Source organism: Oncorhynchus masou, chromosome 30 (genome assembly GCF_036934945.1).
Source record: "Oncorhynchus masou masou isolate Uvic2021 chromosome 30, UVic_Omas_1.1, whole genome shotgun sequence".
In the NCBI taxonomy this organism is placed as follows: Eukaryota; Metazoa; Chordata; class Actinopteri; order Salmoniformes; family Salmonidae; genus Oncorhynchus; species Oncorhynchus masou.
The window spans coordinates 19,908,480-19,932,176 of record NC_088241.1 but is presented as its reverse complement, the minus strand read 5'-3'; the positions used below and the strand labels follow the sequence as shown (position 1 = coordinate 19,932,176).

The 23,697-nt window shown below is 45.3% G+C and overlaps 1 protein-coding gene across 1 annotated transcript; it reads left to right on the top strand.

Annotated features, from left to right (window-relative positions):
* Positions 1–8,849: 8,849 nt before the first annotated feature.
* Positions 8,850–22,953, top strand: LOC135522286 (nonsense-mediated mRNA decay factor SMG5-like). Its single transcript, XM_064948394.1, has 22 exons — positions 8,850–9,286; positions 10,122–10,220; positions 10,313–10,436; positions 12,203–12,359; positions 12,432–12,521; positions 12,668–12,757; positions 13,204–13,282; positions 13,867–13,992; positions 14,112–14,180; positions 14,391–14,611; positions 14,733–14,870; positions 14,977–15,846; positions 16,114–16,283; positions 16,486–16,561; positions 17,031–17,206; positions 17,301–17,459; positions 17,597–17,656; positions 18,774–18,933; positions 20,449–20,539; positions 21,011–21,085; positions 21,243–21,381; positions 21,717–22,953. Exons 1-22 carry the CDS (start codon positions 9,222–9,224, stop codon positions 21,798–21,800), a joined length of 3,318 nt encoding a protein of 1,105 aa, XP_064804466.1. The 5' UTR covers positions 8,850–9,221; the 3' UTR covers positions 21,801–22,953.
* Positions 22,954–23,697: the final 744 nt, after the last annotated feature.

The window sequence follows — 23,697 nt, the reverse complement described above, 5'->3', positions numbered from 1 at the left end:
CACCACCTGTGGCCCATACACCCCTAATCTAAATGTATAATCCCTTACCGTGACATCCACCCCCATAACCCTCCCCTGCATCACCACAAAAGAACACTCCACCTTTACCTCCCTGTGCCCACACAAAATCCACACACCCGATGAGTGCACCCCCCCAATATCTGTACTCTGGTCATGAGGCATGCTTCCTTCTCCTCCTCTTCTTCCTCCATCCCCCGCTCCTGCTCCCCCCCCAGCCGCAGACACGTATGACCTCTGACGAGCCGGGCACCCCCGCCACAGGGTGCTGACGAGCCACACCCGTGGCACGTCTTAGGCTCGTCACAATCCTTCGCCTCGTGCTCCCCAGATCCACAAAATCTGCATTTTCTTGTGCTGCACGAGGCGAAGATGTGGCCGTAGGCCATACAGCGCCTGCAAAATGGGGGCTGACGTGAATAAAACAACGACCCCCTGTCAGCCCCTAGGGAGAACATAGCAGGAGGATGGAGGTAGCCACCATGTCCCTTTGGGTCCTCCCTGAGGAGGGCCTGGAAGCCTCTCCTCCCATTCCAAAACCCAAGGGAGTCTTTGAGGTGCCTTGCTGAGGAGACGTTATCCATGTATCTCCTCACCTCTTCGTCCTTAACGTATGGGTTGTACGTGTTGACAGTTACAACCCTAAAGTTGTTCCTCGCCAGGCTTGTTATTTCATAATGGCTCATCGGCCTCTCACATCCCACTGCTCTTGCTCTTCTCAGGATATCATCATGTTTCTCCTCTGTATTTAGTGCCACATCGTATGCTCCCTCCAACGAGTTGCCTTGGAAACAAAACACGTCCTTCACCGTCAGCTTTAGAATCCCCATCAAGATTGTCCTTCCAAAAGTTTCCCGTCCTAAAGGCTCCAACTCCTTCTCCTTCTCCTTCCAAGCAAATCGAATCGTGTTGGCCAGCCCAATCCGAGGGACCGACCGTGTTGGTGGATTTTGCACCATCTCCGCAAGGAGAATGGCGCACCCGGCTCACGTTCTCTTCCAAAACCAGGAAAAAATAAAATCCAAAGTGACTGAGCCTATCTGGTGCAAAACACAGAGACAGGAACAATCACCCACAAAAATACCTAAAGAATATGGCTGCCTAAATATGGTTCCCAATCAGAGACAACGATAAACACCTGCTTCTGATTGAGAACTACTCCAGGCAACCATAGACTTACCTAGAACACTCAACTGAACACAACCCCATAGACTACAAAACCCCTAGACAAAACAAGACACATAATCACCCATGTCACACCCTGGCCTAACCAACATAATAAAGAAAACACAGAAATACTAAGGCCAGGGCGTGACAAATCCACATCCCTCCACACCCACCAAATGGAGCAAATCAAATCAAATCAATGTTTATTGGGCAAGTACACAGCTTTGTATATATATATATATATATATATATATATATATATATATATATATATATATATATATATATACAGTGCCTTCAGAAACTATTCATACCCCTTGGCTTATTCCACATTTTGTTTTGTTACAGTGTGAATTGAAATTGGATTAAATAAATAAAAATCTCACTCATCAACACAAAGAACCCATAATGACAAAGTGAAAACATGTTTTCAGAAATGTTTGAGCATTTATTGAAAATGAAATACAGAAATATCTAATTTGCATAATGTAAGGTTCTGTATTTATTTTCTTAGTCAACCTTGTGTTCTGTTTCTTTGTGTTCTTGAACGTTGTCATGTCTTTCATTTTTGCTCATTGATTTCACCTGTGTTAGTTACTTACCTGGTCTCATCAGCTCCTTATTTAAATACAGCAAATACATTGAGCATATCCCCACTAACTTCACTAACGACAAGAGCAGGGTGGATTTGGTTGTGTCTCTACTCACAGGCAAAGCCCTAGATTGGGCCACCGCCATATGGATTGTCAATAGCACAGAACTCGGCTCCGAGACCCATTTCCACACCCTCTTAAAAGAGGTATTCGATCACTCTCCTTCCGGTCGTCCTATAGGAGACCTCCCCATAGAACTTCAACAAGAACGCAATTCAGCTACCGAGTATGCCCTCGAGTTCCACACCATGGCTGCAGGGATTGGATGGAGTACGGCTGCTTTACTTTCCGTCTAACAAAGAGGGCTCAACAGGGAACTTCAGGCAGAGCTAGCCTGTAGAGGTGAGCTTCAGGATTTAAATCAATACATTCGTGTTTCCATCTCCATCGACCATCTCATCGCCGATCGCCGAAGAACTCTGCCACCCAAGAACCCGAAACCTTCTCTTTCCATGATTCCGTCATCCCGTCCGAGTCTTCCAGAGCCCTTGCAGTTGGGACATGCTCCTCTCCCATGAATCGAACCTCAAAGGCGGATCCAAGAAGGGCTCTGCCTATAAAGGATAATCTATTCAGGCGTGTCCTTATTTGTAAATATCTCCCAGAAACAATTCTCCATCCTAGTATAGATAACCGTGAAGGGGGATACTAAGTATGTAGAGGGCTTGATAGATTTGGGAGCAGCAGGTAATTTTATCGCTCACCACCTAGTACAAGAGCTTGACATTGATCTAACACCTGTCACCCCTCCCTTAAGGATTAACACCCTTGACGGGCAGCCATTGGGCACAGGCTCCATTACGCACCTGACACAGAGCGTCACCCTCCAGATTGGAGTCTTCCACACCGAAACCATTCAACTCATGAACTTTCATCCCCCAAACAGCCACTCATCCTCGGACACCCCTGGCTTTGTCGTCACGACCCTGCCATCTCGTGGTCTACTACCTGCTTCATCAGTTGTTTCAGCCTACCCTGCAGAGCCACCACCATTAAGGACTCTGCCTCTGCAGTGCCACCCACCATACCATCTGAATACGCCCAGTACAGCAATGTCTTCAGCAAGATCAAGGCCTCCACTCTGCCACCACATCGCCCAAATGAAACGAGGCAATGGAGAACTACATTGACGAAACACTCAAACGGTTTTATTCGTTCTCCTTCCACGGCTGCGTCCAGCTTCTTCTTTGTTGGAAAAAAGGACGATGGTCTCCGCCCATGTATTGATTACCGTTCCCTGAATGACGTCACGGTCAAGAACCGTTTCCTTCCTCTGATCCCAGCGACCCGTGAACAAGTGGGCCGCACCAACATCTATACAAAACTCGACCTGCGAAGTGCATATAACCTTGTTTGTATACGTGAAGGCGACGAATGGAAGAAGGCCCTTATCCCCGCATGAGGGTATGATGAATACCTGGTCATGCCCTACGGCCTTACTAACGCCCCTGCCGTCTTCCAATTCTTTATGAACTAGGTTTTACAGGATATCATCGATCGCTTTCTCATTGTCTACATTGATGACATCCTGATTTAGTCCAGCTCCCTGAAGGAACACATACAGCGTGTGCAAAAGGTTCTTCAATGGCTCCTTGACCATAACCTTTATGTGAAGACTGAAAAGAGCACCTTCCATGTAACCTTGGCAAACTTCCTCGGTTTCGTACTGACACCTGGAGGTGTCAGCATAGATGCGAACAAAGTCCCCGCAATCAGTAACTGGCCCAAACCCACCACCGTTATGGAACTCCAACGTTTCATTGGGTTCTCCAACTATTATCGCCGGTTCATTGGGAACTTCAGTTCTACTGCCGCTCCCCTTGGTGCCCTTACCAGCCAAAAGACCCGGATTCGTCAATGGACTGAAACCGCCCTGACTGCTTTCAACAACTTGAAACGCCTATTCCCCTCCGCTCCTGTTCTTCGCCAACCTGATCCGACACTTCCTTTCACTCTGGAGGGGGATGCCTCTGAAGTAGGAGCCATACTCTCTCAGCAGGTGGGAACACCTCCAAAATCACATCCCTGTGCCTTCTTTTCAGGAAGTTATCCTTCGCTGAGAGGAATTACGATGTGGGAAAAGAGAACTCCTCACCATCAAGCTGGCCCTCAGAATGGCACCACTGGTTGGAGGGCGCACAACATCCCTTTCTCGTCCTAACAGATCATCGTAATCTGGAATAGATCAGAGGGGCTGTCACACCCTGACCATAGTTTGGTTTATATGTTTTGTTTGGTCAGGGTGTGATCTGAGTGGGTATTCTATGTTGTGTGTCTAAATTTGTCTGTTTCTGTGTTTGGCCTGATATGGTTCTCAATCAGAAGCAGGTGTTAGTCATTGTCTCTGATTGGGAACCATATTTAGGTAGCCTGTTTGGTGTTGGGTTTTGTGGGTGATTGTTCCTGTCCTTATGTCTGCCGTGTGCTAGTTTGCACCAGTATTAGGCTGTTTCGGTTTTCTTGTTACGGTTGTTTGTTTTGTATTTGATTCGTGTTTACTTTTGTTTCATTAAACATGAATTGTAATAGACACGCCGCATTTTGGTCCGACTCTCTTTCACCTACAGAAAACCGTGACAGGGGCCAAGAGGTTAAACTCCAGAAAAGCCCGCTGGGCTCTCTTCTACACACGCTTCCATTTTCATGTTACTTACATCCCCGGAAAGAAAAACTTTAAAGCTGATGCGCTCTCCCGCCAGTTTGAACTTCTGACCAGTAACTCAGACCCTACACCATTCTTCCTTCCTCTTGCATTATGGGGCCGGTACTGTGGGAGGTTCACTCAGCCATACAAGAATCCCTAACCTCAGACCCGGCTCCTCCTGAGACACCAGCTGGGAGGAGTTACATACCAGCAGCTGTTAGACCCCCCCAACTGATGCAATGGTGTCACACGTCCTTAGGGTCCGGCCATCTGGGCATTACACGAGCCACCAAACTTCTAGCCCATAAGTTCTGGTGGTCCTCACTGGCATCCGACGTAAGGGATTACGTACTCTCCTGTCCAGTTTGCGCCCAAACCAAAAGCCCTCGTCATCTCCCTTCCGGGAAGCTTCAACCTTTGCCAATCCCTCACAGACCCTGGTCCCACATGGCTGTTGACTTCATCACAGACATTGCGGAATCCTCTGGTAACACCACCATCCTTGTCATAGTAGAGCGTTTTTTAAAATGTGTCTGGTTCCTCTTCCTCATTTACCTAACGCCATGGAATTGGCTGAGTGTATGTTCCAGCAGGTGTTCCGTCTGTATGGTATTCCGGAGGACCCCGGAGCCCCAGTTTGTCTACCGGGTGTGGCTAGTCTTCTGTGACCGACTGGGGGTCGCCCTCAGCCTCTTCTCCGGGTACCATCCCAAACCAACGGGCAGACCGAACACCTGATCCAAGAAATAGGGAAGTACCTCCGCCAACAATGTTCTACCTCTCCACACGACTGGAGTTGGTATATGGCCTGGCCCGAATACGCTCAAATCACTCATGCATTCATCCCTCCGCCTTATTCCGTTTCAGTGTGTTACCAACCCCCCATGTTTCCCTGGGAGGTGGAGCCTGGTACTGTCCCAGCTGTTGACGACTGGTTTTGGCATAGTGAACAAGTATGGGAGACCGCTCACCGGCATCTGCAGAAAGCCTCTAATACCCAGAAACGCTTTGCCGACCTACGCCACTCTTCACCCCGGATAGCGTGTGTGGCTCTCTACCAGAGACATCTGGCTCCGCCTCCCCTGAAAAGTTCTGTCCTCGCTTCATTGGTCCCTTCAAGATAACCCATCGCATCAACCCTGTCATGTATTGCCTCCAGTTACCCCGTCAGTATAAAATCTCCTCGTTCTTCCATGTGTCTTTAAAACCGGTCCTCTTCATCCTACAGTGCAACCTGCAGTGCGCCCCCACTGTTGGACGTCGGAGGAGAACCAGCCTATGCCATTCAAGCCATCCTTGATTCCAAACGCCTGAGAGGTTGCATCCACTATCTCGTGAACTGGAAAGGTTCGGTCCTGGGTCCCCGACCATGACATCCTCGACACGGGGATGATTCAGGCATTCCACCATAACCGTCCGGATCGTCCCGCTCCCCGACCTCGGGGTCGACCCCCGAACAGGCCCACTGGACATCAGCCTTGACTCAGAATGTCGGGCAGTTCACGACCTTGTCGAACCAGCCTGCTGGACCTCGTCCCACGAGGTAGGCTGCTGCCTCTGCTCCCCCGCCCGCTCCACTCTCCGGTGCTATTGGGTCATCAGGAGCCTTCCTTGGGGGTGGGGGTACTGTAAGGTTCTGTGTTAATTTTCTTAGTCAACCTTGTGTTCTGTTTCTTTGTCTTCTTGAACGTAGCCCTGTCTTTCATTTTTGTTCATTGATTTCAGCTGTGTTAGTTACTCACCTGGTCTCATCAGCTCCTTATTTACTTCAGTTCATTCTGTTTGTGCCTTTGTGAGGTATTGTTCGTTTTGACTCTGCTAAGCCTTTTCCTAGCTCATTTGTGAGAACCAGTTATAGCATTCAGTCCTAGTTTTGATTTACCTACCTGTGTATGACCATTGCCTGCCTGTGACCACGATTCCTGCCTTCTGCAAAGGCGAAATAAACACCTGCCGCGCAGGTATCTACACCTTTTTCTCCCTGAGTATTCATTACACAAGTATTCACACCCCTGAGTCAAAACATGTTCGAATCACCTTTGGCAGCAATTACAGCTGTGAGTCTTTCTGGGTAAGTCTCTGGGAGTAAGTTTCCCCCCCCCCCAAAAAAAGGAAATTATATACTAAACAAAAATATAAACGCAACATGCAACAATTTCAAATATTTTACTGAGTTACAGTTCAGGTCAGGAAATCAAAAAATATAAACGCAACATGCAGCAATTACAAATATTTTACTGAGCTACAGTTCAGATCAGGAAATCAGTCAGTTGAAATAAATGCATTAAACCCTAATCCATGGATTTCACATGACTGGGAATACAGTTATGTATCTGTTGGTCACAAATACCTTAAAAATAAGGTAGGGGCGTGGATCAGAAAACCAGTCAGTATCTGGTATGACTACCATTTGCCTCATGCAGTGCGACACATCTCCTTCGCATAGAGTTGATCAAGCTGTTAATTGTGGCCTGTGGTCCCACTCCTCTTCAATGGCTGTGCGAAGTTGCCGGATATTGGTGGGAACACATTGATCTAGAGCATCCAGAACATGCTCAATGGGGGACATGTCTGGTGAGTATGCAGGTAACGGGAAGTGTGTACAGATCCTTGCGACATCGGGCTGTACTTTATCATGCTGAAACATGAGGTGATGGCGGCGATTAAACGGCACGACATTTGGCCTCAGGATCTTGTCACGGTATCTCTGTGCATTCAAATTGCCATAGATAAAATGCAATTGTGTTCGTTGTCTGTAGCTTATGTCTGCCCATACCATAACCCCACCTCCACCATGGGGCACTCTGTTCACAACGTTGACATCAGACAACCGCTAGCCCACACAATGTCATACACATGCTCTGCGGTCGTGAGGCGGGTTGGATGTACTGACAAATTCTCTAAAACAATGTTGGAGGCAGTTTATGGTAGAGAAATGAACAATAAATTATCTGACAACAGCTTTGGTGGACATTCCTGCTGTCAACATGCCAATTGCTTCTCCCTCAAAACTTGAGACATCTGTGACATTGTGTTGTGTGACAAAACTGCACATTTTAGAGTGGCCTTTTATTGTCCCCAGCACAAGGTGCACCTGTGTAGTGATTATGCTGTTTCACCAGCTTCTTTCTATGCCACCCTGTCAGGTGGATGGATTATTTTAAGGAGAAATGCTCACTAACAGGGATGTAAACAAATTTGTGCACAACTGTTGAGAGAAATAAGCTTTTTGTGCGCATATTTTATATCAGCTCATGAAACATGGGACCAACACTTTGCATGTTGCATTTATATTTTAGTTCCTTTTGTGAACTAACACTTAACTAACACTTTGCCTCTTACTAACTCAGACTTTTCTGATAGCTACTTTATTGAGGAAAAATGTACTTATTATGACTGTGATATATGGTTGTCCAACCTAGCTATCTTAATACTGCAGTGGGCTAAATCTGGGTCACACAGTGTTTCTTGTTAGTTTTAAACAAATCTACTTTAAACAAAACAAATGTATACACCTCACCCACATGTTCATGGGCTTAAAAAAGGCATCTGTACCCTGTCAGATAAATAGTTGACATGTATTCAATTTTGAGTTTGCATCCCAATATTACACTTTATATACATCATAGAAGACTGAAATATAACAAAACTGTTTGGCATAGAAACACCAGATTTTCATTTTTTATTATTATTAGTTATGAAAACAATATGAATAACATTCTACCCTTGAGGCCACTAGGTCATTTGACTGCAGGAAAGGGGTACGATGAATGTACTAACGTTAAGTCGCTCTGGATAAGAGTGTCTGCTAAATGACTAATGTAAATTGCCTACCAAATACTTGTTTGCTACAACACCTTGCTTGTTTTAGCAAGGTGCAACAAAAGTTTCATCAAGTTTTAGAGTCCAGAAACAAACTCATCTGCACAAATGCCCAGCAGTTCCGTCTTCAGTCAGGTGTTTTTTTTCGGTGGTTATCACTCTTATTTCATTTTCATGACAGTCTTCATCAATAATCATTGGTTACCCGGTTAGTGTGCCATGCAGCCCTAATCACCCAAAAATATATACAAACGTTTTACATTGCCAGGGATCACAAACAAACAAATTAATCATAATGACTCTGGCTGTCTGGCAATGTAGCTAGGTTTCCACTAGATTCTACAGCCACAAATAAAAAAATAAAATGTTTTGCTTATTGGTCTTAATTCAAGGTTAGACATAAGGCTAGCAGTGTGGTAAAGGTTAGGGTTAAGGTAAAGGTAAAGTCATATTTTAATTCCGGGAAATTGTAGAATTAGCGGAGTTCATGACTTTGTGGCTGTGGTAACTAGTGCTGGTCGCGCGCGGAAGCAGGTCTAACATTTCACGCGAAGTCTCGCGCTGTTCTGGCGGTCGCTGTTTAATGGCTGTCCTCTTACTCGTAGCGATGTTTGGAATGGGGAAAAACACAAGGAAACCATCGGGGTGTGATAACTGACCGGGAATTAACACAAACACTGGGGCATTCCCTCTCCTAAACGGTTTCCGAACGGATGGGCAGTTTGGCAAGCGACATAAGATACGAAAGCGACGTAGTGGTTAGCGGGAGAGGATAGAGCTGCAAACGTTAGCTAGTCAACACAGTTGTCACTGCCGGTGAGGCAAGCCCGGAGCAACCCTGACAAGAGTGGGTTTGAAGAGGGTGGGAACGCAGACTGTTGGACTGGAGCGTGTGACTCTTGGCACCAGATGCTAACATGAGTGGACCTGGGCAGGATAGTGAGCCAGAGGCAAAAGTCCTCCTCATCAAGCGGCTATACAGGTGAGGTAAAGGCCTTTTGCTGGGAAAAATTACATTAGCTAGCTAACAGTTGTAAAATAAATGGCTAGCTAACCTTAGCTAGTTTGCTAACTAGCTAGCCATCTATTCAACTAGCTAGTTAGCTAACTACCCAGTCACCTGTCTGTCTGTGACTTGCATAAGCTAACGTTAGCTAGTTAACTATACTTGTCACGAAGCCTTCGTCGAAGGGCAATGACATTTTTACGAAGTAGTCAGACATTTTCGATAGTATGGGTTTGAAATAACCAGATGTAGCACAGTGGGAACTTATGAAGCGGATAGCTAATTAGCTAACTAACTTTAGCTTCTAGACAACTGAGCACTAACAGCACAGTAACAAGCTACTGTGCTATTAGCTAGCTAACTTATTCCTGTGTCAACTTGCTTTCTAAATAATATTAGTTGTTTAACTACGTTGTGATAGTTTCAGCTGTCAGTATTGTCACAGTACTAGTTAGCTGATAGGCCTACCTTGCTTGCTAGCTACCTAGCTAGTTAGTTATTTAGCAGCTAAATAGAAGCGTCTAGCAGAACATCACCACATGAATAATGTTTACTGGCTACTTTTAACATGCATAACTAGGCCTATTTAGGGCGAAACACAATTTTTCATAAGCCCCTTTAACTTTACATACCTAGTTAGGAAGCTATAATGTCAACCATTATCTCAGTGTGAAACATGTATGACAGTTTATATATACCAGTTATAGTTAGCTAGCTAACGTTAGCTCCCTACATTTATAAGAATGAGATTCCTCCAATGACAATTACCAAGTAATTTACCTGCCATAATAACTGTCTCTTGCGTGCTCAGGGCAGTGGTTGAGTCGGTACACAAGCTGGATGTCATCATTGGCAGCAAGTCATCGTACAGGGAGGTCTTCAAACCTGAAAACATCAGCCTTCGCAACAAGTAAGCATTTTACTCTACTCCAACCTTTGCTCTAAACACTAAGGCAAAAGGCAAGACACCTAACCCCAACCTCATCCGTCTTCTGTGCCCAGGTTGAGGGAGCTGTGTGTGAAGCTGATGTTTCTCCACCCTGTGGACTATGGTCGCAAGGCTGAGGAGCTTCTGTGGAGGAAGGTCTACTACGAGGTCATCCAGGTCATCAAGACCCACAAGAAGGTACAGCATTTAAGGGTGTTTTCCCATATAGTCCTCTTTAAAATAACTGATCTCCGTCCTCTTTATAGTGAACTTTGTGGTAAAAATGAAGCTAAAGAACTGTTCTCTTTGTATTCACACTTTCCTCGCTTTTGAATGGGGACTCTACTCTTTTGTGGTCCAAGTCCTCTTTGCATTCAAATTGCTATATTTAGAAATGACCCAAGATCTTTTTCTAACATTCACTCAATGCGCTCTGGGACAAGCCACTTCCATTCGGCCATCAGATTTGCCACCAATGCTCCTTATAGGACACATCACTGCACTCTATACTCCTCTGTAAACTAGTCATCTCCGTATACCTGTCGCAAGACCCACTGGTTGATTCTTATTTATAAATTCCTCAATCCCCCATATCTGAGATGCCTACTGCAGCCCTCATCCTCCACATACAACACATGTTCTGCCAGTCACATTCTGTTGAAGGTCCCCAAAGCACACGCATCCCTGGGTCGCTCCTCTTTTCAGTTCGCTGTAGTTAGCGACTGGAACGAGCTGCAAATAACACTCAAACTTGACAGTTTTATCTCCATCTCTTCATTCAAAGACTCAATCATGGACACTTACTGACAGTTGTGGCTGCTTCGTGTGATGTATTGTCTCTACCTTCTTTCCTTTGTGCTGTTGTCTTGTGCCATGTTTTGTGCTGCTACCATGTTGTCACATTGTGTTGCTACCATACTGTGTTGTCATGTGTTGCTGCCATGCTATGTTGTTGTCTTAGGTCTTTCTTTATGTAGTGTTGTGGTGTCTCGTCGTGATGTGTGTGTTGTCCTATATTTTTTAATACCAGCCCCCGTCACTGCAGGAGGCCTTTTGGTAGGCTGTCATTGTAAATAAGAATCAGTTAACTGACTTGCCTAGTTGTTTAAAAAAAAATATATATATATCACAAATAATACATTTAATCAAAATATGTTATTGGACAGATATACCTACTTACATTTCGTAATCTAATATTGCATTTAGTTAAAAGATGAGACAAAGAAATTGTAATCAGAAGATACTATTAACTTGTAATTATTATTGGTAAAAGAATAAATAGTGGAAGAATAACTGCAGATTAAATAATGCTGTAATTGAAAATTGTACACCCAATGTAGGCTGCCGCCCATTAAAGAGCTAGAATAGATTATGTTGATTCTCACCAAATATGTTTTCTCACACTTCCAACCCCACAATCAAATAAACAGTGTATGAAACTCTCTTATAGATCACATATTGCAAACAAATAATCTGAACTAAAAACACTACACATTTTGGAATGTCTGTGCGTCCTTGACAATCGCTAATCAATATCCAAAAACGGCACACTGTTTTTTTTCCTCGAACCTGCACATAATCTTCTCTCTTGTGGCACCAATGTGAGGCGTTATGGCAGGGAAAACAGTGTTGCAGTAGTGTGTGTAATCGCAAGCAAACCTGGGGAGCCTTGCCCTAAATAATGGAACCGAACTCAGACCAAGTCTGGAGATGTCCTCAGTTTGCTTCAGGGGCTGTTTTGAGGGGTCCGAGTTCCTTTTGGAGTGTTAACACTGCATTATGCAAACCGCAAAATGCAAAACACCCTAAGTTATTGGGGAAATGTTGACTGTGTTGCCAGTACAGTGACTCCTGAGCTTTCAGACATGCACACGTTATCGTTCCTCATGCCCTACACACAACCCTTTTTTATTTCTAATCTCTTCTTATTACCTGGCCTCCTTTTATCTCTCTGTCTTTTGCAGCACATCCACAGTCGCAGTGCCCTGGAGTGTGCCTACAGGACTCACCTGATAGCCGGCGTGGGCTTCTATCAGCACCTGCTACTCTACATCCAGTCCCACTACCAGCTGGAAATGCAGGACTGCATCGACTGGACCCATGTCACTGACCCCCTCATCGGTGAGAGACACACTCAGGTCAGCGGTATCTGTAATTGACACAGTGTATAAATTATTGTATTTGTTTTTGTAGGTCGGAAGAAGCCGGTATCAGCCACCCCTAAGGAGATGGAGTGGGCCCAAATGGCCTGCCATCGCTGCCTGGTGTACCTGGGAGATCTCGGTAATACAAACTTCATCTTTCTCACCAAAGCGATTTGAGACAACCTTATTTGTATGACCATGGAATATCATTCCCCAAATCCAAGGTCACGTTTATTTGAATGTATAGGAGAGGTTTACAGGAGGTTGTTTGAATGTTTTCCACAGCCCGTTACCAGAACGAGTTGGCTGGGGTGGAGGCTGAGCAGCTGTCAGAGCGGTTCTACCACCAGGCCCTGTCAGTCACTCCGCACGTAGGTGAGTTGACAACAAGGTGTTACCGGCCCTCTCTTTCACAGCACATTACCGCCATTTTTCACACTAACCGGTTTACTCACACTACCATCTACAAATGAATCACTCTTGTTATATTGCCCACATAGTGATGAACTCACACAGCACTTATTGATTGAGCTTTATTATATGACTGGTCAAAGCTTTACGCAACTCATAGTGATCTAGCTGAACGGTTAGCGGGCCATTTGAGCCAGGAACGGGAAATTCAGTAACTGTTCGCTGACCAGGAGAGTGCATTCAGTCTCAAGAAATCACTGATCCACATTTGAAACGTTCTGTCTTTTTGAGAGGGCTTCAGGGGGCTTCATCAGTCGAACTGAAAGTCAATATTAAATGGCTGCTGCTAAAGGAAAGCAATGTCTTTATTGTGCCATGATGTTGACAAGTGTTTGATGTTTTGTTTTCAGGAATGCCTTTCAATCAGTTAGGTACACTGGCGGGGAGTAAATTCTACAACGTGGAGGCCACCTATTACTACCTACGCTGGTGAGAGGAGACTTCAACACGTCTAGATTTACTGCAGCACATCCACAATCTATGACTGGTCTGTAGACTATGCTGTGCTATTGTTCTCTACCTTAGTGGGGCAATGTAGTCACACTGCTGGGGAGAAATATCTTCATGGCAGCAATTCATATTTGGATCACATCAGTAGGCACTGAATAGCATGTTTGAAATGGTAGAGGTTCTGAAACCAGTCTGTTAGGAGAAGAAGTCCAATTTCGGATCCAGAACACGTTAAAAAAAGACTTGCCACCGAGTGGTACCGGGACGATACCAGTATTGCAATAACCGTTAGTAGTGGTGGGTTTACAAAACACAAAGCGGATTGAGCTTTCGGAAAACAGCCCTGATTTTGGAAAGAAACATTGTTATCCAGTCACAATTATTTGTTTTCCAAGCTATAGCACACACTATTTTACATACAGCTGGTTTTTAAAGGACCAAAGAGTTGGGTCTGCTTCGTGTTTTCATTGCCATGGACGAAAAATTGCGATACTGGTATCGTCACACCCCTACCACCAAGTATTGATCATGATTGTCTCCTCTATGGTCCTGTGTTTGAACAGTATACAGTCGGAGACTCCCTTCGAGGGGGCCTACGGGAATTTGAAGCGTCTGTTTGATAAAGCTGCTAAGATGTACCACCAGGTGAAGAAACAGGAGATGAAGAAGCTGTCTCCCTCACGGCAAAGGTCAGTCTGGTTTCCTCACCACAGCCCTGAAATGACAAATCACTAGGTCAGCATTGAAACAGGTATTGAGATAGAGCTCTTTGGTATTATTACTCTTTCTACAACTGTTTTCTTTCCAGATCCAAGGACATCAAGCAACTTCTGGTGAGCTTCATGTACCTACAGAGTCTACTGCAGCCCAAGAACAGGTTAGGACTCACTTTTAACCATTTAGGCCCTAGTCATTTATCTCAATAGGAACCTTGACATTTTGTCCATATATGACAAAGCTATCTGATGATGATAATAACAATTGATTTAATTTTTATAACCCTGTTTGGTTAGTCTCAACCTGTTTTCTATTGTCTGTTGGGTCCGTGTTTGTAATGTCTTACCATTTCTCTCCTCCCTGTGAGTAGTCTGCTGGAGACAGAGCTGACCTCTCTGTGTCAGTCGGTGCTGGAGGATTTTAACCTGGTGCTGTTCTACCTGCCCTCGCCGCCACATGGCCACGAGGCCACTTCCCCCAGCGAGGAGGAGCTTGAGGAGCACGACTCGCCCTGCGCCCTGCTCCCCGACGCCCTCATCTTCAAGATGGTGGTCACCTGCCTCATGGTGGTGCACAGCCTGAAGCGGGGAGGTCAGTAAGAATATAGATGTCACATATTTATTTTTACAAATCGCTTTTCAAACATTGTGTATAGGGTGTTTTAAGTAGATTCGTTGTATTGCAAAGTTGATATGTCGACTTGTTTGTGTAGGGTCCAAGCAGTACAGTGCGTCAATAGCCTTCACACTGGCCCTCTTCTCCCACCTGGTGAACCATGTCAACATCCGCCTGCAGGCTGAGCTGGAGGAGGGGGAGAGCCAGGTGCCCCCACTGCAGACCGACAACACAGGTGAGAACACCACTCCCAGCTAACCTCATGCTGCCTATACTCTATTCATGTTATGTTAATCCTCTGAAAAACAAATGGAACGATGAGGATATTTGTTTGCTCCTAGACGACTCTGAGTTGAGAGACCCGTCTGACCCGTTGACATCGGAGGAGAGGCCCCTGCAGAACGGCTCCCTGGACCATGAGGAGGACGAGGGGGGCCACCGGAGCAGTTTGGCCCAGAAAGCAGGCGTCGGTGAGTGGAAGGCGGAGGAGGAGAAACAGAAGCAAAAGAAGTACGCCCGCCTCTCCATGCTGCGCCGCCGCCGCGCCACCTGCAAAGAAGACGAGAGCGATCTGAGCGAGGGCTTCGAGAGTGATGAAGAGGAGGAAGAAGAGCAGAGGGGCTGTGCCGACTCTGGGGGTGCCTCGTCGGGACCCCCACTCACCCCCGCCATGCTGGGGAAGGAGAGCAAGAGAGGGAGGGAGCACTCGACAGAGGGGACCTGGGAGAGCGGCTCGGAGGAAGACGAGGAGGGCGGCACGGCCTTCGATGTGGAGACTGACTCGGACATGAACAGCCAGGAGTCACGCTCCGACCTGGAGGATATAGAGGACTCAGAAACCCCGGAGAACTTGGACACCCCTCCTCGGGGGGAACTGCAGCCCAGAGAAGACGATGAGGAGCAAGCCAATCCCAGGGAGGATGGCGACGGGGACACCCCTCCAGCCACCAATGGCCCCCTCCTGCCCAGCGACCCCAGTATCAGCAGTAACCTCCAGGCCATGTCATCCCAGCTGTTCCAGGCCAAGCGCTGCTTCCGCCTGGCGCCCACCTTCAGCAACGTGCTGCTGAGGCCCCACAGCTCCTCCACCAACCCCACCCCCACCGACCCAGATGCCTCCTCCACCACCCCCTCCCAGGAGACGCCGCCTCCCCCAGGGGACTCACCCTGCGACGCCGGCCCGGGCACTGCCAACGGAACCAACGACAATGGTTAGTAACCTGCCCACACACAGTGACGGCTGTGTTGATTATTATGTGATTTTTGTATAGTGCAGGATATTCATTTTTTTTTTAAAGATTCACTTCAATATAATGATTTACTTCTAGTCTGTTTTTAGTCTTTCCCAAAGACTACATTGGGTAACAGCACATTGCTAAAATAGGCCATTTTATAACAGTATATCTGAGGTTACCCCTAAGAAAACTAGGGTGTAGAATAAACACATGTTCATTTCTTTATTTGTCCATTCCCTGTAGAGGTGGATTCCGATTCAGAGTGTAGCGTGCACAGCAACCAATCAGTACACAGCGAGAAGACCCTGTCAGAGAGACTGGAGATTCTGACCAATCAGGGGCTCATCCAGGTGGTCAAGGTGTTTGTGGATTGGCTGAGAACCAACACTGACATTATCGTCATGTGTGCACAGGTGAAGGGGGCAGATTTTTCAGTAACCTAGAAGCTCTTACAAACAGTATGCATTGAAAAATCCAATTTGCATTAAATTGGTAAAATACAAGTTAATCTTTGTATCAGCTGACTCGGGTGAAGGGTTTGTAGTCTTCATCATTGTTGGTGTTTGTTTCACTGTCTGCCTTCTGCTCAATGTAACGCTGTTACTCTGTCTGTAGAGTTCTCAGAGCCTATGGAACAGACTGTCTGTGCTACTCAACCTGCTGCCTGACGGGAACAAGATGCTGGAAGCAGGTGAGTTACTAAATGCACCCGTTCTTTTTATGGGTTGTTAATCTGCGTTTACATTTTTTTTTTTTTTTACCTTTATTTAACTAGGCAAGTCAGTTAAGAACCAATTCCTATTTACAATGACTGCCTAACCCGGATGATGCTGGGCCAATTGTGCGCCGCCCTATGGGACTCCCAATCCACGGCCTGTTGTGATACAGCCTGGAGTCAAACTATGATCTGTAGTGACGCCTTTAGAACTGAGATGCAGTGCCTTAGAACGCTGTGCCACTTGGGAGCCCGAGGTGGAGGCTTGAGTTGGCCAAATTCTTCTCTCCCCCTCTCTCACATTATATTTCTCATTCCATCTGTTCTCTTTTCCTCTCCTTTGGTTATTTTATCTTTTTCAGGGATGAAATTCCAAATGTCTCATTCTGTGGAGCACATGTGACAAGAAGTCACTTCTTAATCTCTCTCTCTCTGTGTATTTTAGAGCTGGGTTTGAACACTGAGGTGACGGAGCTGCTGAGTGTGTGTGAGCAGCCTGGCCTGGTCCAGTCCCTGCTGCTGCCTGAGGACCTGGCCCTGCGACACCTCCCTGCCCTCAACCTGGCCCACCGCCGCCTCGACTACACCCGCCCCAGACCTTCCCTCAGCCCCGTACAGGAGGTACACACACCTAGCTTCCCTTAGACACCCTCACTGTTTTGCTGCCCTCGCTCTACTATCTCACTTGATCTCTCCCTTTCTCTCCCCATCTCAGTGTGTGGTGCGCATGTGCTGCATCCGCAGCTTTGGCCACTTCCTCACTAATCTCCAATGCAATGTGCTGCACTTCAACCCGGAGGCGGGCATCTTCACCAGCATCACCCAATCGGAGCAGGAAAACCTGGTGCAGCAGGCCAAGGCCCAGATCCGCATGGTGAGCGGCAGTTGAATGAACCAATGAGACCAAAAAAGCAGCAGTCACTCTAGTTTCAGTATTTGTTTCACTTGTGAAGCTCAAATGACTGCAAACTATTATCTATTTCAACACTGTGTGTGCGTTTGTGTGTCTAGGCAGAGGAGGAGGCTCGACGAAATCGCTTGATGAGAGACATGGCTCAGCTCCGACTACAGGTCTTTCTTCTGGAACATTCCATTCTATCATAAACCAAACACTATCAATCTAGCTATCTGACACTATACAGAGTGTACAAAACATTAGTAACATTCCATTTCCATTACATACTGTAGACTGACCAGGTGAATCCAAGTGAAAGCTATGATCCTAATTGATGTCACTTGTTAGTTCACTTCAATCAGTGTAGATGAAGGGGAGGAGACAGGTTAGAAAATAAGGATTTTTAACTCTTATGACAATTGAGACATGGATTGTGTATGTGTTCCATTCAGAGGGTGAATGGGCAAGACAAAAGATTTAAGTGCCTTTGAACGGGGTATGGTATGTGGCAGGTGCACTGATTTGTGTCAAAAACTGCACCGCTGCTGGGTTTTTCAAGCTCAACAGTTTCCTGTGTGTATCGACAATGGACCACCACCCAAAGGACATCCACCCAACTTAACACAACTGTGAGAAGCATTGGAGTCAACATGGGCCAGCATCCCTATGGAACGCAATTGACACCTTGTAGAGTCCACACCCCGACGAATTTAGGCTGTTCTGAGGGCAAAAGGGGGGGGGGGGTGCAACTCCAATATTAGGAAGGTTTTCTTAATGTTTGGTATACTAAGTCTATATGTCTTAATTTACTTTTGCACCCAAAACTTTGAAGTGAATTTCATTAGATTTTAGCTGATGGTTAGGATTATTCCATTGAAGTATATTACTTAATGTTGAATGTACACATACACTGCCCTCTGTCATTCTTGGGATGGTGAAGCATTTTTTTCCTTTTGGCTCTATGCAAGAGTTTGGATTTGAAATCAATGACTATGTGGTTAGCAGAGTGTCAGCTTTAATTTGAGGGTATTTTCATCCATATCGGGGGAACCATTTAGAAATTACAGCACTTTTTGCACGTAGTCCCCCCCCCCATTTTAGGAGAGCAAAAGTTTGGGACAAATTCACTTGTGTGGTAAAAAGTTTATAGATTTTATTTAAAATTCAAATTTGTAGGGTATAGAGCCAAAATAAGATGAAATGCTTCACTCTCCCAATAATTATGGAGGACACTGTATTATCCACTCAACATCCCATCAAGATAAGCAATTTGTCATGCGTTTTACCCTACAGTTGGAGGTGTCTCAGCTAGAGGGCAGTCTGCAACAGCCCAAGACCCAGTCATCCATGTCTCCGTACCTGGTACCCGACTCTGCCGCCCTGTGCCAGCACCTCAACCTCCTCAGACATCTGGCTGGCAGTGGCTGCTTCATCATCATCATTCCCCGCACAGGTGAGCACAGAGCCATGCCCTGTCTGGATGAATAAACCCAGTGTAAGACTGGATGAGTCTGTTTGAATGCAGTTGGAGATAAAATTGTGATAAATATGATTTCTATATTGCAGGGTTATTGAAGTATATGGGGTCCAGATTTGAATCAGGTTATTTACAGGGGGGCCAGACATCTTATACATGGGATTACTCTTATAAAGCACATTTATTAAAAGTACATTTTAAGTGCTTTAAGATGAGCCTAATTCAGTGCATGAAATTGTTTAAATAATGGAACACATTTGTACTTGTAACACAGTTGACCTGCATCACATTAATTCCTACCTGCCTGTCCGTTTTAGACATGGCTTCATCTTTTGTTTTTGTTTACACATAGTGAACCTTTTAGGCATGGTGTATCTCAGTTGACTAACTTGTGCAGAGAAGTGTCTCTCCCCTCACATCAGTAGAGAACGACTCCCTGACTTTGCAACCAAATTTGAGGAGTTTAAAAAAAATTAAAAAAAATTAACTTGTAAGTCGCTCTGGATAAGAGCGTCTGCTAAATGACTTAAATGTAAATGTAATGTTTATCTTAAAACTCTGACATCATGGGAGTGATCTGTACTGATGATAACTGAATATAGTTGCGCAGTGTAGGGAAATCAAATCAGAGGAGAAAATAACATGTATTTTTTTTATTGGCACGGTTTTCAATCATATCAACTGTTTTTATCCCTTCCCTGTACTCCCAAATTAAATCCTTTCTATTGATTGAAGATGTCACTGAAAAACGAACATCTGACATGGACTGTTCATCAAGCATTTTCACTAGATATGTGTTGGCTTTTTTGTGGTGTCAATCACGGAGAAAAGCAACTATCTCCTTCCTAAGCTAACACAGGCTGCTCTTTTGACATCATTATTACCCGTGCTTAGCCACTGAGCATCATTATGTAAAAGTAGATCATGATGCTCAGCAGACCACAAAACAGGTGATGTTGCAGGCTAGATGTTGATTGAATAAAGTTTATGATAACCATGGCTGAGTCTGGTGTTTAACTCACTGCTGAGTTTACACCAGAGCATGATTTGCAGTGATCTCATCTGCTGTGAAAAAGCCGATAGGTGGGCAAACAGACCCTGTTAGCAGCTCTGATTGGCTGTAACTGGTTTTGTTGGGTGATATTGATTGACAGCATTTAATGGGCGGGACTACAGGGAAACAGATTTCCCCCATTGGAGAATGTTGAACAAGGGCTAATTTTGTCTCTAAACACCCCCCACCCCATTGTTGCAGGATTAGTTAAAAAAAAATTGAATCAGAAGCCCATTCTAAATTGATAAACGGGCCTGATTTGTCCTGCTGGCAGCCAGTTGAATAGCCCTGCTATATTGTTTTGACATTGGCTATTTGCTGGCTGTGTTTTGTAAGTTCCCGAGGGGACGACTGAAGCTGTGTTGTCTTTCTAGTTAGAGCATGAAATTAATAGATACCAAAGTTTAAACATGATGGTTGACTGTTATGTGCTTCAGTGATTGATGGCCTTGACCACCTGAAGAAGGAGAATGCCGGAGCGAGGGACGGTATCCGTTTCCTGGAGTCTGAGTTCCGTAAAGGCAACAGGTATATGTCTGTCTCAACCCTCAAGTGTGATGTATGGTAATATAGTGGGCCACATTTTAAGATCTGACAACTACAATCAGCCAACCCAGCACAAGCGAAGCCAGTTCTTGTGTCAGAAGCATAGTCTGTTATCATTGAATGGGATATGTTGAGTCGACAGTTCCTTGAATGTAAAGATAAAGCAATTTTCAATGTGCTTAGCCTTTATCCTGTTTATCCTGTGTGAAATCCTAGAGCCAATGATACACAGGTCATTGTTCCGTTTATATCAATGTATCTCACGTAACCGATTTCAAATGAGCTAGCTGTTGAGGCCCATATTGCCCTTAATACTTCAGATCTTAACAAAACAATGTTTCTAACCATAACCCACTCTGAATCCGTGATCCAGTAAACTAAGAATAGGCTGCAACCCATATGGGTGAAGACACTTGATGTTGTAAACCCCTCTTCCGCCCCCCTCTACCTCAGGTACATACGTTGCCAGAAGGAGTCAGGGCGGTGTTTTGAGAGGGACAAACTGAAACGCCAGGACATGGAAGCCTGGTAAGCCTCCATTTGTCTTTCTAAAGTCTCTTCACATGGCCACCTCTTAATACTTAGCATTCTTATACAAATGCTTCAAAAGTGGTAAAAGATTTTATAAAAGCTGTAAAACTCTTTCCCAGTGTTAACTGTTTTCCTTATGTGTCCTGATTTCAAGGCATCTATACAAGACGGTGGACAGCTGTCGTCAGCTGACCGTCTCCCAGAGCAACGGAGACGAAGACACAGCTGGCATGGTCACTATTCTCACCGGTCACTCAGTGGAGGATCTGTGTACCCGCTCTGTACCCATGAAGGTCAGTGAGCAACAATACACATCATAACTACAATCACTCACGCAGTTCCTTAGGCTCTCCAGCAACCACTGATGGTATGGGCGGTTGGTCTGACTACTGTGTATTTCTGGTTTATCCCTTGCGTTGTACAGTATTGCTATTAATATTTCCCTGTTATAAACCATTTTGCCATGGTGTAAGATCTTTGTAGAGAGCCAGAGTTCTTTCTGGGAGAAGTTTGGCATGTTCGACCTCCCCCATTCATCCTTCTGTGATATTTACCTTACATTGTATGTTCATTGGTGTTAGAAGAGTTGAAGTCTTACCCTCCATTGTCTGTGTCTCCTTGGTAACAGTCGGCCGTCCAGGCAGTGGCAACAGCAGGCATGGAGCTGAAGAACATTGTGGAGTTTTACCGTCAGTGGAAGGAGATTGGCTGAGAGCCTCGGGGGCGAGGTCGGCACGGCGGACAGCTGATCACACACTCACTCCCTCTCTCTCTCCCACTCTGTTGCTCTGTCTGTATCTGCGTCTCCAAGGAAAATCAACTCTCGGAAAGAAAGAAGGGGGGATGTAAAACAGTTGAAGGAAAGAAAAGGCGAGACACATGGGCAAAGGGGGCAATAAGAAACAGCAGAAGACCCCCAAACATAAAGAAGTGATCCCAAAGGTCGGGTGGAGAATTAAGTGGGGACGCTACGCACTTAAAGTGACCCTGGTTCACATCATAAACAGGCATATACTGTATACGATAGAAACGAGTACATTACGTGTCGAGAGAGAACCACTCATACACATTCACGCTCAGTTAAATCCATTGGTTTAGATGTGTAGAGCAGTGTTTCCAGTTTCCTCCTTTCCCTCTATTTGTGTTGTGAAGGTGGGACTATGTCAGCCCTATGGCTGGCTGGGTCTGGTCTGCTAAGGCAGGGGGGTGTGGAGTAAATCCCAAAGAGAGAACACATCTCTAGCGTGCCAAGCGATGAGCCTCTCGACACATCGGAGTCTTGGAGCTCGAGGGTTACAAACAGGGGTTCAGGTCAATGGACGTACACTTCTCCAGGATTTGTTTCTTTCCTATCAGTTTTTTTGCAGTGTACTTTGTGTCCAGTGACTAATGTATTGTTATCTGTGTATGAGGAGAAATAATAATGACTGTTTATGCCCTGCTATTGTTTTAATTTGGATTTTATTTTTGTACCCAAATATACTTTATTTTGTGTTTTTGTAAGATGTGCTGACTACACACAGGAATGAAATGCAGGGGGAGGGATGGGGTTGTCTTATATCGTTTCCCTAAACCTGTCTGGTAATCCTTTCGTTCTCAAGGAAATAGTCCTGACTTCTGTGTCATGGTGCCATTTTAGGAAGAGGTAGACTCGGGTGGGTGAGCTTTGTGCTGTTGCTAGATGTTAAGGAGAGCGGGGCCTGCTGTTGTCCCAATATGGCGGTGCGAGGTGTTTGTTTTGACCCCTGTGAACTCCTGATAAATCCCATCTACCATCATCACTAAATGTCCCATCATGCACAGTGCAAGGGAACTCGGTATGTGTGTGGCCACGCATTGAACAATAAAATTAACTCATTTTAAAATGTCTTCTTGTTTTCACTCTCTTGCAGAAACTATTTACAGTGGCAACTTTTCAAAGCTTTACACAATTCATGAAATGGCACAGGACACTATGAATTGGGAAAGCAACCTATTTGAACTGAACATACTCATTGCTGCACCCTTATGACAATAATAGCCATTGGTTCATTAAGTTGAACTTATCCAGAGACTATGACCGGCCAACATTTAAAATAAAATATTGTGTTTCAAATCAAATAGTCTGGGTAGCCATTTGATTAGCTGTTCAGAAGACATAAACTCAGCAAAAAATAATGTCCCTTTTTCAGGATCCTGTTTTTCAAAGATAATTTGTAAAAATCCAAATAACTTCACAGATCATTGTAAAATGGTTTAAACACTGTTCCCCATGCTTGTTCAATGAACCATAAACAATTAATGAACATGCACCTGTGCAACGTTTGTTAAGACCTAACAGCTTACAGACAGTAGGCAATTAAGGTCACAGTTACGAAAACGTAGGACACAAAAGAGGTCTTTCTACTGACTGAAAAACACCAAAAGAAAGATGCTTATGGTCCCTGCTTATCTGTGTGAACGTGCCTTAGGCATGCTGCAAAGAGGCATGAGGATTGCAGATGTGGCTAGGGCAATAAATTGCAATGTCCGTACTGTGAGATACCTAAGACAGCGCTACAGGGAGACAAGACGGACAGCTGATCATCCTCGCAGTGGCAGACCACGTGTAACAACACGTGCACTGGATC